Consider the following 15,248-nt stretch of genomic DNA (forward strand, 5'->3'; position numbering starts at 1 on the left):
GACTCAGCACACTGTGGTATTATTTGGTGTCGTCTTACCCTGCACACTGGTGGATTGGTACTGACATTGTTCAAGCCCTTACGTTACCATTCTTTATTGTAGGGTGCTCTCCTTAGATCAGATTACTGCAACATCCATAACTGTCTAGCACCACTTATTAAATACTGAGATGGTCCACAAGCCGAGTGTGAAGTTTCTATAGTTGTCAGTCAAGGTTTAAATACATTAAATAATCTGATACGAACCCCTTGCCTCTTTGTCGGCCCTGAATGAGAATCCCAGAGTTGGTGGTATATCTGATGCTGGGGCAAACCTGTTTTCACCCGTTTCCCCCCTTTCTCATGACTTTTGCACAATTGAAATTGTTGGTTTACCGTCGCCTTTTTGTGTTAGGAAATAACAAGCATTCCATGGAACATTCTGAATGTACATCACTATCTTCTGAGCTGATTTAAAAATGGTGTTACATTGCTCAGTTTAGAAGCCACTGTTAGAGAAAATGAAGTCCGTAGAAAATGTCAGTGATTATCTCAAATACTGAATTTCACAGTTGTTTTCAAGACTAAATAAACCACGTTTTGCATGCTCTGGCGGGTAACAAATCCCTTCGCTGCGGTTCAGAATCTGTCATAAATCAGATCTCAGCTCAGATTGGACTGTGCGTTCATAATCTATGACACTGCTTCCCTGATACCCTTCCAGGTTTACATGAACAAAGGCCGTCGTAGTCTGCCTAACGGAGTGACAGACAAGTGCTGTGCCGAGGAGGTCCGTGTCATCTTTGAGACATCACTTTGACGGCTTGGAGAGTGACCCTGCACTGTGACATGGAGCTTTGCAATCACTGACCAAATCCCTTACTATGTAAAGTGACCAAAAATCATATTGGTTCTTTATGGTAAAAAAATCGTATTTGATGCTCTACTCAAAGTATGTGCTATGTTCGATTGGCACTGTCCTTTGGATTAGAACAGAACAGAAAAGAAGCAAGTGTGCAAGGCAGGTTGTGCCTTTATTGGCAGAATATAACTGTGGCTGTTTATTGATTACTCTCTCCACCATATATGCGTCTCAGTCTCTAGGGTAGCGTCAATCCTACTCCAGCACTAGGAAGTGTTGAGATATAGGGTGTGTTCATCTTAGAGTAATACATTATCGCTGGCTTAAGTTATTTAAGTTGAGATGGTATTCATTTATTCTGTAGGACCCAGACTCTGTGAGGTTTACTTAATTGGATTGCTTGCAGACAGGATGGACCTGAGAATAGGCACTAATGTTTTCACTAATTATTTTGCCTTGGTCAGAGTTTCGATTCCTTGTAATTGTACTGTCTATTGATTGTCTAAGATCTGATTGTACTTTGTGCACTGACTTGAATGGCTATAGCAATGTTATTGCTACCTTGTCTCTCTGTCATTAAATGACAGCAACAACGGTCAAATGAAAAGTTTTATTTTATTGCATGAGCTTTAAGACTAAAGTGACATTGAAGAGCAAGTATTTAATTTGAAGCTCTCTGAAAAGCTTTTCTTAAATTTTCATAAAATCCAGTTTGACTTGTCTTCATCTTCTGTGTGCATATTTTGTTTTATTTAGTTATCAATAAGCAAAGCAAAACACCAAGACAAAATTTGAATGTAATTCATTGATTGAACTTAAGAGGTCAGCAATAGAGGTACCAAAGGGACAACAATGTCTTTGGGCTTGAAAAACTCTAAACCCAGTGATGCAGCGTACTGTATCAACAGTCAGACAGATATTTTGTGAAGCCACTAAGGAAATGAAATGGCCATATAATGGCCTGTTGTGGCGCTATCACTGGACCCAGAAAAACCCATAGCCCCATAGAAGTCCATGTATTTGGGCCCAACTTCACCTAGACTGTATTACCTTAATAAACATGGTCATGAATACTTTTTGCTTCCAGTCACTAGTTTAAAGTCTCATTTCTAATGTCATAATATTCTTTTTGGAAAATTATGGTCCCATGTATAAAAAAAATGTTCTGAGGGGCGTGGCTACCGTTACAGTCTATGAACGGGATCCCCCACCCACTCGAGTCAAAATAAAAACCAACGAAGAAGAAGGGGGGAAGTCCCGCCTCGTTGTCTGGGCCAGCCAATGGGCCATAGAAAGATGGCTGCCTCCATGGCAAGGACTGACACATAGAGAGAGGCTTCATTTTACGTTCACGTTAGACCCGCGGACCGCTTTGTCCATATTTTTTACAGTCTATGGTATCAACCCATGCCGGAATAATGCAGAAATGTTATCTTTAATGTGAGACATCTGTAGCCTGCCTTCAGCCCCTGAATCTTCAGCCACACCCATTAAAGAAATGTGTAAGTGAAACGAAATGAAAATTCAGACAGTGTTCAGAGTGTAATCTGTGCTGTTCAAAAGTCCATTTAAAAAGCAGCAAACGTTTCAGCGGTTCCATTTGTACACTCTTCTGAGTTCAACTAACACATGGATTTTACAGTGTACCACCAGGGTATCTCTACTCTGGACCCCTTAAGTTTATCTTCTATACTGATGCACCGGAAACGTTTTGATGCCCCAAGCATTACCACAGGCACACTTGCATAGTGTACTGACTGTATTTAATGAATAAAACCATATTTCATTAATCTTTCATCAATTTCCATTGTGCCTGGCTATATGTACTGTAGCAATGTCTATTTATTTCATAATGCATTAACCATTGTTCCTACTAAATTTGAATGTTACTGTACTGTTGTGTTTTGCATAAGGTTACACCTGACCTACTCTACTGTCCTGACACTCCACCATGGTAAGTGACTAAGACTAAAACTCTCTACCTTTTATTTAACCAGTGGGGGAAATCACATTGAGTTATGAAAGCTCTTTTATAAGAGAGTCCTAGCTAAGACCGTACCAAAGCAGAGTTACAATCAAGGATAAAAGATAAAACATCTGCTAATAGCACATTAGTTAATAGCACATGTCTAGATTAGCAAGACATGGATCGTGCGATCAGTAACTAATTCTACTCTTATTAATCTTTTACGCCTACTACCCAGAGTTTTTTCCATTTCTTGAAAATGACATTTCATTTGTTATCGTGCTTTTTGGATAATTATTTCGACATATTATGCTAAACGTGTCTTAATTAGGATGATATAATTTGCCATCACCACCTCAGTTGCAATAAGAGCTGCTTCATTCCCCTTCAAAACTGACAACAATTAAAGCCAATGATCCACATTCAGAGATTCCTGTCGGTAAACATTTAGCCCTGGTATGAAAGGCAGTATTTAACCAGGGCTCAGATTTGAGTCATGAACAGGGCCATCAGTTCCTTTTTAAAGCTGAGTGATTTACACAATTCATTAAAGGCAGTGAATCTACAGCCAGCGTCATATTAAATGGTTACTTACTCTCAAATGGCCCCTGGGGAGTTGAATTGTTGGGTTGCGAATAGATTAAAGTTTACATTGAAAAGAGAAATTGAATTCAGAGGTAATCAATAGCATAATGGGCCAGTGAGAGGAGCCGGCTGCCTGAAATGAAATTACCATATTTTTAATCTTAATTTTCCACTCTGTTTATCTGACAGTGTGGATGTGCAATCCAAACAGATAATGAGAGAGTCGGATATTGACAGTGGGGTCCTCTGGAGTGCTTGTTTCAGTGATTAAACGCTGTGATCTGTGATTACTTTGTGTCGGGTGTCAGGCTGGCGGCCAGGGCCCCGGCGAGGTGCAGGCATATAGCAGCTGGAGCATTGTGGGTCTCCGAGGTGCAAATGCACCTGACACAGCATTGACAGCATTCTAAGTCCTATCTGGGACTGCACCACACAGCATCCGCCACAATATGAATACCCAGGGCACTATCTACATCAGAGTCAGCATATATCCTCTCTGCGCCCCCTTCGATAACAGCCTACACAAGAATAGTGACAACAAAGTTTGCACAATAAGTATTATTAACCTGATACCTTCCAACGTCTCTCTCATAATAGGGCCATTTTAAAACATATCTGAATAGGTGCATGAATAGCAATGCAGTCAATGTTGTGCTGATGTGGCTTTAATAAATGCATGTCTATGCAATAACAAGAGAAACCTGGCTGGCCGCACAATGGAGTTAATCCCAAAGAAATAAAATGCAAAATGGGAGTCGGCACAATGAGGAGGGTGTGAATGAGATGATGGATGAATTCAAGCTGTCGGTCCATCCGCACTTTTAAGAGAGACCAGTGATACGACTGCACTGATTTGAGGATGTGATACATGTTCCATTCAGTCAAAGGTGTTTTATTGTCAATTGAGGGAATCGTATTGTAAGAAGTATAAAAACTGGTGTTGTAAATTGTTATATGTTTTGTTATGGGCTAATACAGAAGTAGCCAGACGGACATTTTTGGCTAAAGATACAATGTTTTTATTTTTATCTGCTTTATTTTTTTTACTTTCTGCCATGCCAGCATTTCCTTTTGTGAGGGATAGTGCTGTTTGACAAATGGAAACAAATTGCATGGTGTAGGGATCTGAATAGCAGCGAGTTGGGAGTGTCAAACACTGTGCTGAAAGACGATGGAGGCAGAGCCTCAAGTTTTTGTGGGCAACTCAGACCTGACTGATCCCGGAATAAAGTACTTGTTGAGGAGAGGGAGAAAGGAGAACAGGATTTCGACAGGCAGCAGTGAAATTAGGAGAATTGACTATGGCGGCTTTGTTCCTGGCTGGTGACATGTGGGGTGGGGGGGGGGGGGGACTCGAGCGAATCCCCAGAGACCATGCGCTCAGCCTTTCCAAAGTGACTGCAAACTAAATATCTGACAAGCTCCCAAGGACTGACATGACTCCCTGTGTAGTGGGAAGAAAAGAAAACAACAAATAGCACCTTTTTTTTCCAGGTACATGTGGTGGCACTGTATGTACTAGTGTGTGAGAAAGTTGCTTCTCATCTTGTTGAAAATTTGTTGATGCTATATGTTCTAGATTGTCACAACAACCTAGTTAACCCAGGTTGTTGTTTGTCACGTGACAAAGCAATTAAAAACAAGATTATACTACATGAATGTAGCCATCTCACTTTGATCATCTTTCAGCAAATAATGTTGAATCCCCAGAATAGGCAAACATACCAGGTTTAATACTGTCCTACTGTATCATCATGATGTCTCAGCAGTTTAGTGACTATCCCAAATTGACATTATAGACACAACCACTAATTCTCCTACAAACTATAATTATAGGTGACTTGTGTCCGTGTACTTGATTATTAGGCACGGTACACTCTGTGTGCTGTGGTATGGTAGTATGCACTACCTGTACTACTTTTTAGACTATGGGGAGTGTAAACAACGTTCCACCTCCAGAATGGAAATCCCTTAGGGGCGCTCTTATCATTGTACATCATGACGTAAATTCTCCATTCTTTGTCAATTTAATGTTTGTGTAAGACAAAACTACCGATTTGCTCAGACACATATGACGTAAATTCTCCATTCATTGTCGATGGGAATTTAATGTTTGTATACAAAAATAACCGATTTGCTCGACCACATATGATGTAAATGATCCATTCATTGTCAATGGGAATTTAATGTTTGTGTAAGACGAATATCTACACTAATAAAAAAACTAAATGTTTGTATGTCGTATGGGAAGCGTTTTACCTGGCTGTGATACTTTGAACTCATATGTGATAGGAAATGGGAAACTCTCTGCCCTAAACCCTGGCCATGCTCTGTCACCTTTAGAAAGATGCTGTTTGATTCTTCAGCTGCGAAAGAAACCAGCAAAGTGGTGAGCTAAACAATAGTGGAAGGCTTATCTCATCAGTAAATAAAGCGTATTGCTTAAAGCTTTATGGGGGAATGCTTTATTGGTGATGTCATCCCTTTGTGGAAGATTGATGGAGCTTGAGGAGAGAGAGAGAGAGAGAGAGAGAAGAGAGAGAGCGAGAGAGAGAGAGTCTCCAGACGGAGCTTGATATTATTTGAAATGTCAAATAGAGTTTAAATATCCAACATACATTTTAAGTACTGCTGAACTACAAATCAGTCTTAAATTAACCCAAATGCACTTCAAGGTTTCGTCTGGCATTTATCCATGGCCATGAGAGCAGCTGATGTTCTGTGCATGTAAACTTGGAGGAGCTATGGGTGAAGGTGGAGACAGCTTGTGTCCACAGTAATTGTTGGTCGCATTTACGTGATTCCAAGGACCCTCTGTGTCTTTTGGGGTTACTTTCTCATCATTTTTCCTAATGTAGAGACCCACAGGGTTGGTGGCAAGCTCACAATGCGGCCGTTGTATGGTTACTGTCAGCTCTCTCAAATAAGGCTTCCTGTTCATTAGACTTCTTTTCACCTCGGCACAATGTGCCGCCTTTGCAGCAATAGCGAGTCAACGCCCATCTCTTCAATGGCATGTGAATAGTTCTAAATAGTGTTTATGCAAGCCATTGTTGCCTTTTGTCTGTCCAGTCTTAGTGTGCAGTGATTTGCCTGCTTTTGTAGCCTGGGATACATTATCTTTGCTATGTGGCTTCAGATGCATGGCCGGGCTTTCAGCTAGTAAACAGTCTAAAAGTTAACTCCCCATAGACAATTGTGTAGATTCCTGACAAAGTGAGAGTATACTAACTAACTGCCCATTTCACGTTACTTTATGCTCCTGCTCCTCATGACATGACTGTTTCCTCTCTCTGCATGCAGCCTCATGCACAGTAAAATCCTTAATTAACTCCAAAGAGTGTACAAATGTGCATTTGGTTGCATTTGTATACCCTTCTGAGTTTAATTAACACTGATTTTACTATGCCGTCTTCTGTCTGTTCTGTTGTTAAAGTGACATCTCCTACACTTGGGGGGGGGGGGGGTGGTGTGTGTGGTTTTTGGCAGCAAATTTCTATTTTAGTTTTAGTCAGTCTCTTAAATAGTTTTCATTTAGTTTCAGTCACATTTTAGTCACCTGGAATGTTTTAGTGTTAGTCTAGTTTTAGTCGACTAAATCTACATTTGTCTTAGTCGAACAAAATGTATTTTTACGGGCCTTGATGCCGTCGTAATGACTGTTTTTTTCACTTGCTGAAAATAGCCGAACTACAAGCCCACAACGTGTCCCAGTGCGACGCGTTGTGAGCTTGTAGATCGGCTATTTTCAGCATTCAACTAATTGTAAAATGAATTGTACTGGATCTCTTGTCCACTAGTCCCTTCCTAACATTTTAGTCTAGTTTTTATTTGTTGACGAAATTTGTCAGTGGACAAAGGTAGTCGACGAAGTTAATATATGTCTATGATCTTACATATATTAAGAATAATAATGGGAATGATGATTAGGAAAGCCAGACATTATTGTTGGTTTGTAGCGTCACAGAAAAAGCGAAACCAAGAGTCACTTGTCCTTGTCCAAAGATTTGTCCCGGACAAGCCTTAATATCAAGCCGTGTGTGTGTGTACTATATATATATATATATATATATATATATATATATATACACACACACACATACAGTATATATACAATATAAAACTTGGTCCCTTATTGTTTCAGTCTGGTTTTCCACGAAACTTGCCAATACAGTAGAGGGCTATGCCAAACGGTGAGGACGCGAAGCCCACAACCATTGGCCAAAGGGTGGCGCTATAGCACTCAATTGAAAATGCTAACTTTGAACGCGCATAGCTCATGAACCGTTTGACCAGTGGTGTGCTGTGGACTTTGTAACTAGTAGGGCTGTGCGTGTGCATAAAGCTCATTTGAATTGCATGTGGGGGGGGGCGTGCAGCGGTGTTGGCCCTACCGCCAGCTCACCACTGCGTTTGACTCTCGGCAATTCAACTTTGATACACACATGCGTCTCCTCATGCCGAACAAGTATCGTGTTTTTACTTTTGACCTCTGACCTTTTGATCACCCACCATTTTGAATTCTATGAAAAATATCTTCTCTTTGATCAAAATGCACGAACATTTCTAGGTCTTTGGATCTATACGGACAAAAAAAAATCAAAAGTACATTTATTTAAGTGAAAAAAGGTTTTATATGAGCCAATGAAAATAGCTGTTTTGTGAAAAATCTTCTTCTGCCCCTAATTCATACATGCAATCTGAGAGTGTAACAATTGACCCAATTTACCGTAGTTAATAATTCTGAGTAAACAAAGTGATAAAGTTTCCTTCAAAATCGGTTGTATGTCATTGTGAAGATCATTGCTCTTTATCTCCAGCTAAATATAAATTCTTGTGCTTCTAAACGATAAAGAAAATTGACTGACACTATCTCTTGCACATCTGGTGAATTATGTTTGTACACTGGCTAGATGTATTTAAGCCCTGTGTCTTTATTCTTCAAACCATCAGTGTGAAAATGAAGGACTAATGCAGATTGATACCCAGGTGGATAAGCTGACACACATCACAGCCAGAATAAAATAATACAAACTAACAAAAATGTTAAGATAATATAAAAATGATATGGTTTGTGTCATGACTCCCATCGTTGACCTGCAATATGGATTCCTGGTTTTTAACATTGGATCTGTCTATTATTAAAAAGATAACAAGCAAAGCCACACGTGTTTTGCATTGGTTTCTCTCCTTTATAAACTTGCTATGTATAGCAGTATACTGTTTTTGTCTGTGGTGCCTTGAGCTGTCACTGCTTCTGTTTGGCTTTAAAGTTTATAGGCTGGTAACTCTTGGCTAACTTCAGTTGGTAAGTTCCTACACTGTTCCGTCATTTGGATGTTGTTGCCAGGCACTTGGAAGATATTATTTCTTAAGTTGAGTCAATTTTGATTCCAAGATAAGCTCATGTTTTTGGTCCTCATCTGGAGAATGTTGGCAAGACTTGAAATGTTTCGGACAAAGAAAAGAAAACGTCTGTAAAAGGAGAGCGCAAATGGGCTGCATATCATTGTCTTTATCTGTTTGTAACATTGTTCTAGAGAGCATATACATCACCTCCAGACAGTAACTGATAGGCCTAACCATTCACTCCTTGGATGGATACACAAAAGCACAAGATATCTACTGCACAGATTACATTATACTCTGTTCAAAAGCAGTCACAGTCAAGTATGCAGAACTCCACTGTGCTGAGGGGGGGGGGGAAGATGCTTTTAATGCCGACCAGTGATTACAGGTGAGAGATGTAACTGATAGTCAGGCCGTTATTGTTCAGAGATTTGGTGTGTTTGACCCCCCTAAAGCATTGGGCTGCCAAGGGAATTTACAACAAGCAGCAGACCCTGAGGAAAGGAATGTTATGATTGCTCTCTGTGACACTGATACAATGTCACGTTACACACCTATAAGATGGCTGGTTCTTAACTACAGGCAAACTGGAGGAGCCGGCATGTTCATAATATGACTGGTAACATTTCACCACAGGAATATTCAGGGAAGCTTCAGCAGCAGGGATCTCATTAACCACACTAGCTGCATGTCTTAGTGAAACAGAACTGAGTTGCTATAGTTTGATCACTTTCTTCTGTCTACGCCAAATCTCTTCTACAAACATTTAGCTTGTAGATCTGCTACATTCTCCCCGGAATAGCCTAGGGATGTTGGGGTTCAAGTGGTTAACCTGGCCGAGTGGGATAGTATGTTTGTTTTTAATTGTCACAAACCTTATGCACATGGTGTTGATATTTCTTTCGACCTCCATTAGCCCACCATGTGAGTTCAGTTTATATTTTATGAACTGTAGTCGTATGGTAATTCATTGCTTGCAACAATTCTCCTTGGAGGACTTTCTTTTTCTCTTCTTTTAACTAAAGTAGCTGTGTTGACTGGCTTTGCTCCTGGCTGATATTTCCATTAAGGGTCTTCTTATCAAATAATGAAATAAAGAATCTATTTCTTGCCCAATGCTATTACCTCCCCCAAATCAAAAGGTTTCCGCTGTAATGTCTCGCCTCCCATACCAGTTAATTAACTAGTGTTGCAATACATACTAATGCTACTTTCATGAGAATAATCCGAGACAATGAACCTGTCTCCTTTGTGTCCTCCTGCAAACCCTCTTAATTAATAGCAGCAAATACAAACCAAAGTTAATTGAAATTTGAACATCCCATCTTTCTAGTTTACAATAATACAATCGCTGTTGTTTTGTTCCCCTTGTTGTTGAATTACTGTGATAGCTGGTATCATATCACTATTTAGCATTTTATTGATCACCCTCAGAGATGCAGCGGAAATAGGAAAGAAAGAAATGTCTTAACCATGAGTAAACACAGGTGGCAATATATGCAACCCGACATTGATTTGGACTGAGGCATTAATATTCACACTCCTCCAGATAATCATAGCAAGGTTTACTTGATTTGTTTTCATTGATTAAGTGACATTTCCCCAACTTCTTACATCATGGTTATTAATATAGTTTGCATTGATATTATTTCCGCATTAACAACAATTTTCACCAAGTGAGAGAGATTACAAGACAGATGCAAAAGAGTGCCATCTCTATGGCAGATAGCTTTAATCAGAGTCCCTTTTGATACAAAATCTTTAGAACCCTAATCAATCTTTATGGACAAGCTTTTTTAGCCTGTATGCAAGTTTGAATAGCACAGTTTTAAAGAGGCAGCACCCTGCTGTCAGATATATGATAAGTTTTGCAAATTGCAAATCATTCTAGGAATATGAATTAGGTTGCACATCCCTAGTGGTAATGCTATGCAGCAGTCCAAAATTCAGTTGCCTTGCATGCATTCTATGTATTGTGTAGGCCAGCCTTATGCCACTTAATGTATAAGGAGCAGACATTCTAAACCATCCTCGGATTATAGATGGATCCACAAAAAAGCATGGTTTGGCATACTACTATACCAAAAGGCTTTACGTTATATATGTATTTTGTTGTGTTGGCCCATGAACAGAAAGAAGTGAACAAAATAAATAAACAGAACAATGGTTTGCTTGTATAGTCTTTATACATATTTCTGAGCCAAGGACATTTCTAAAGTTAACATTATTTTTGTTTCCGAGAGACTCGGTCACAGTCTGTCATCCTGTATTTGCATTCATGTCCGATTAACAATTGTGACATATTCCTAAGATCACGCTCCTAGCACTATAACCACCCACCATGGCAATTAGCTGTCAACTAAGCTAATGAGCGTAACATACATGCCTGATGCAAGCCAGTCAAATATCAAGCTGTATCCCCATTTACCCTGAAGTGCCTGTTGAGGCTGTGTCCATGTACCGTACGGTACCAGTTTGTGTTCAATGTGGTTGGTGCTCTGTAGTTTTCAGCCTCCTTGAAAAGTGTGTGTTTTAAGCCTAATTATACGTTGCTGCACGACACTGAGCAACATCATGTAACAACGGATATCTTAGGCATTATTCTGGTATTAGTTATATACGGTATAGTGTGTAATATATATTGTATTTGTAAGTGCCTATACTGATCTATATTTCTCTGTGCATGAGACAAGCGAGTCTTATCAGGGGAAAATGGATTCCGACATAATTCAGTGGGGCCGCAGCCTGTCTCAGTGTCTTAAGTGTATTAGTTGTATGGTGAGAGTCACAGGGGTTATCAGTGGTGATAGCCTTTCATGTGTAAAGCTGACACGTTCAAGTAATCACACTGACCTTCAACTCTGCTCAGGCTTATCATCGGCTAGAAAGAATATGGCATAAAAAAGAATAATAACTTGAAAATGCCTGAATACCTTTGCAGATTCACAGATAGCAGACCAGCTAAATCCAACCAAAGAAATACTGTGCGTGTTCTATTTCTTTCTATTTTATTTTATGTGGGCCAGATTTTATTTAACCAGAGGACAAGTACACACTGTATTTGATCATGGTGGTTATATTACAGCTCATAGATTGGATGGAAGGGAATAAGTACATAATAAGTACAAATCCATATTATGGGTTTGTTCAGGTTACTGTGCTTTACTGTCATTGACATTGCCAGGAATATAGATCAGCTGGAAGTTTTTCAGGTGAGATGTCATTTGACTATTGCTTTGGACTAAAGGTCTTTATCCCGAACAGTATCGAAAAGCACGGGGGGGGGGGGGGGGGGGGGGGGGGTGTTTAAACCCCAGGGAGTTTTACAGCATGCTTGCCAACAAATCCAACAAACTATCTGTTCTCCTTATTTCTAAAAAAGCATTGATCATCGGGGCATAGCCAATATGGAGGTTAATCCATTCCACTGTCTATGCTATAGGCTGCTTATGGAAGCACATTTGCTTAGGGCAGTCATGCAAATTATTACTTACTGCCCTGTAAGCTGATAACACAAATTAGATACCCATTAAAGTTGAACAATGTATATAGAATGAAAAAAGATTGCAAGTGATACCTGAAGGGATGCTTAAGTCATATGGCATTAAAATATGCCTCATGCTTGCAAACTTTAAAAGTGGAGAGATGTTTATCCTTGGGACTGAAGGATGCATAATGGTAATCTCATATGCACAGAGGCAGCTGCCAGGTGGAGGATAGCACACTGCATGTTTATGAATAGGAATCATTACAGGGACGGGGGAGCATACCGGCATGGACCAGTGACACTGAACTTTTTTTTGTCATCTACCCAGTGTACACCACAGCACTTACATTTCCATGTACCTAAACTGTGGCTACTGCACAGTTTAGCTTTGGTCACTTTGCAGCCCGAGCGCTGCGTTTCGTCCAAGTCGATTGTTGAGTCAGACACAGGTGTTAAGAAGTATTTGTAAAAAGTTCGTCTTAACTTTAAAGTCCTGACCTGAATGTGGGCTGGTGGGGGGTGAACAATGAGGCTGTTAATACGATCCCGCCACCTGAGGGGCCTGTGAAATCAGTGCGCTGAGAAACACACGGCTCTAACAGCAGTGCCACAGCTCCGCTGGGCCTCAACCCGCACCAGCCCTGGTTCCTATCAGATGAGCCACTTTAATTAACGTGCCAAACTACTCCTGGGGTGGGTGGGAGGAGGGGGTTCTTCTCCATCTTATAGAATGGTGACTGGGTACCTATAAGCCCTGTTTGTGGCGTGTCGGATGAGAGAGAGAGGAAGTGCTCCGGGTGCGTTTGGGAACCCCGGCAGATACTACTTTTGACTTGTCTGTTGTTTTTCTTTTGAGCCCCCTTTCTCTTTCTGCACGGCTGGCTGGAGTGATAGTCAGGGATTCATCTTAAAGCCTTCCCTTTGTCTGACAGACCGTGGAGTCAGCAGTTATTCTTCGACTGACGACTTTCAATGCTCGCCGGTGAAAGTGATGAAGCTGAAACACAAAGGCAAATTAAGGCTACAAAAACACTCGCCATTGTCCCATTGTGGAGGGTCACAAATCGCCAAGTAAAAGCCACACAGCGTGGTCGAAATGTATTCGCCTCTATCCCTCTCCTCCCTCCTTCCCTCCCCCTCTCTTTATATTCATTAGATTCATTATAGGTCACAAAGGATTGCCAACAAAACAGCTTGTGATTTTAGTTGAATTCATCCCCCTCTGAGGCCTGCAGGGAAATTAAAGTAGGTGACTATCACTGGAGGGAAGCAGACTTGACACATCTGAAGCTTTCAGTGATGCTAATAGCCAAGCGTATCCAAAATACACAGGAGCTGACCCCAAACAGATTGCTGGGGTTTAAATCATTAGTTTGCAAATGAAGCAAAAAGTACATTGGTTCTATGGCGGAGTCAGCCCCCTCTGAACCTTTGATTAGAGTTTGTCAACTCCCCTTTCTCTTCATACTCCCCCGCCCACTCACCATCCTGAAATTAATAAAGAAGACATAGCGACACTTTGGAAATGCTTGCATCTCAAGCACCTGTTAAACAAATGCACTTAAGGCGGGAATCAAATTGCAGACAGGTTCAAATTGGTGTAAAATCTTCATTTAGATGATGTCCCCAGGGCCTGCTTATTACTTGAGATTTATAGCATTAGTTCTGCCTCGCAAATGTGGTGCACCATTCCACCTCAGTGAAGTATGAAGAGGTTTGATAACGGATTCTCTCATGAAAAAAATAAACCTTTTAAAGGTTCATTAATGGAACTTGTGCCGCACAGCCCTGACATGTTCTGTGTTTGTGCCCCTGAGTGCTGGATGCTATACAGTGTACACTGTAAATTCCTGAGTGTTCATCAACTCTTGACAGGGCACCAATTAACTGAAAGGGGTCCTTTTCTACACCTCAGTTAAATTAATATGCAGGATTGTACAGTGTGTAAAATGCTGCTGTGGCTCATATGGAGAAGTTGCACACAATAGACTCTTCAAAACGGAATACATTTGTAGCTTTTAATACATTTTCATGTTAAATCTATATTGTATGACTGTTTGCACCATGGTTTGCACCTGATCTTTTTTCTTAATCAGTAAAGACTGTACATTTTTCACACTGAAAGTAATTGAATAAACTGTCATGTTGCCGTGAATGGCACAAATCAGTTTGCAAGCTGTAAGGAAAGTTCCACAATGGCATTCCAGTTTTAGGAGTCCCCCCATTGAGTCTGTGTGTTTCAGTCACCAATCTGTTTTGTTCTCGATTCTTTTCAATTTGTTTACATTTGGCCCCTGCCGGAGAGGGACAGTCTATTGATTTATTGTCCCCGTTTCCTGAGAGTGGCGTTAAGAGAGCACAAGGCCCCCCCGTCTTCAGGCCCTGCTCTTGCATTGTGTGGCCTAGTTGCCCGGCCCCTGTTACAGAGAGAGGGCCAGGGATTTGCCCTGCCCAAGCATCACAAGGACCTCACAAGAAAGAACCCCCAAAACTGCACCAAGGCATGAGAGACAGCAGCATCCTTGCACAATGTGGCTATTCCTGAATGGGACGTTCCATGCATCATTTGCTTCACACTAAGCACTTTTCCCTAAATGGTTAATTCATTTAGAACCCCTCACAAAGACTATGTTTTTTTAAGTTTTAAGCTGTTTTTTTGTTTTGTTAGTTTTTTCCCCCCTCCATGAATTGTTTTTATTATATTTTGACACTTGCTTTCAATGCTTTGGCAATGTAAACTTATGTTTTCTCTTGCCAATAAAGCTCCTTTGAGATTAATTGAATATTATTGAGATAAAGTAGTGATTGATTGATTGACTCAAACTTGACATTCAAAAAACGGATACAAAATTTAGCCAATAAAATCAAATTCAATCTATCTAACTTTCTTCACTGTTTCACAACCTGGTCACAGACAAATCAGTCAACTTTAAAACCCATAGAATCACTTTACAAACGGACATCAAAAACACTTGACCAAAAGCCCAACCGTTACCACCATTGCCATATAGTTCAAAAGTA

General features: G+C 40.5%; 1 protein-coding gene across 1 annotated transcript in view; it reads left to right on the forward strand.

Annotated features, from left to right (window-relative positions):
• The window catches only part of LOC308331182 (ATP-binding cassette sub-family C member 4-like), an 80,828-nt gene that overhangs the window by 40,077 nt on the left and 25,503 nt on the right, over positions 1-15,248 (forward strand). The window contains exons 31-32 of the mRNA XM_080786427.1: positions 703-768; positions 2,754-2,798. Of these exons, the coding sequence (XP_080642553.1) occupies positions 703-768; positions 2,754-2,798 (111 nt within the window). The remainder of the gene's footprint in view (positions 1-702; positions 769-2,753; positions 2,799-15,248) is intronic.

The sequence above is a fragment of the Protomyctophum bolini genome (assembly GCF_963924005.1).
Source record: "Protomyctophum bolini genome assembly, chromosome: 16".
NCBI classification, from domain to species: Eukaryota; Metazoa; Chordata; class Actinopteri; order Myctophiformes; family Myctophidae; genus Protomyctophum; species Protomyctophum bolini.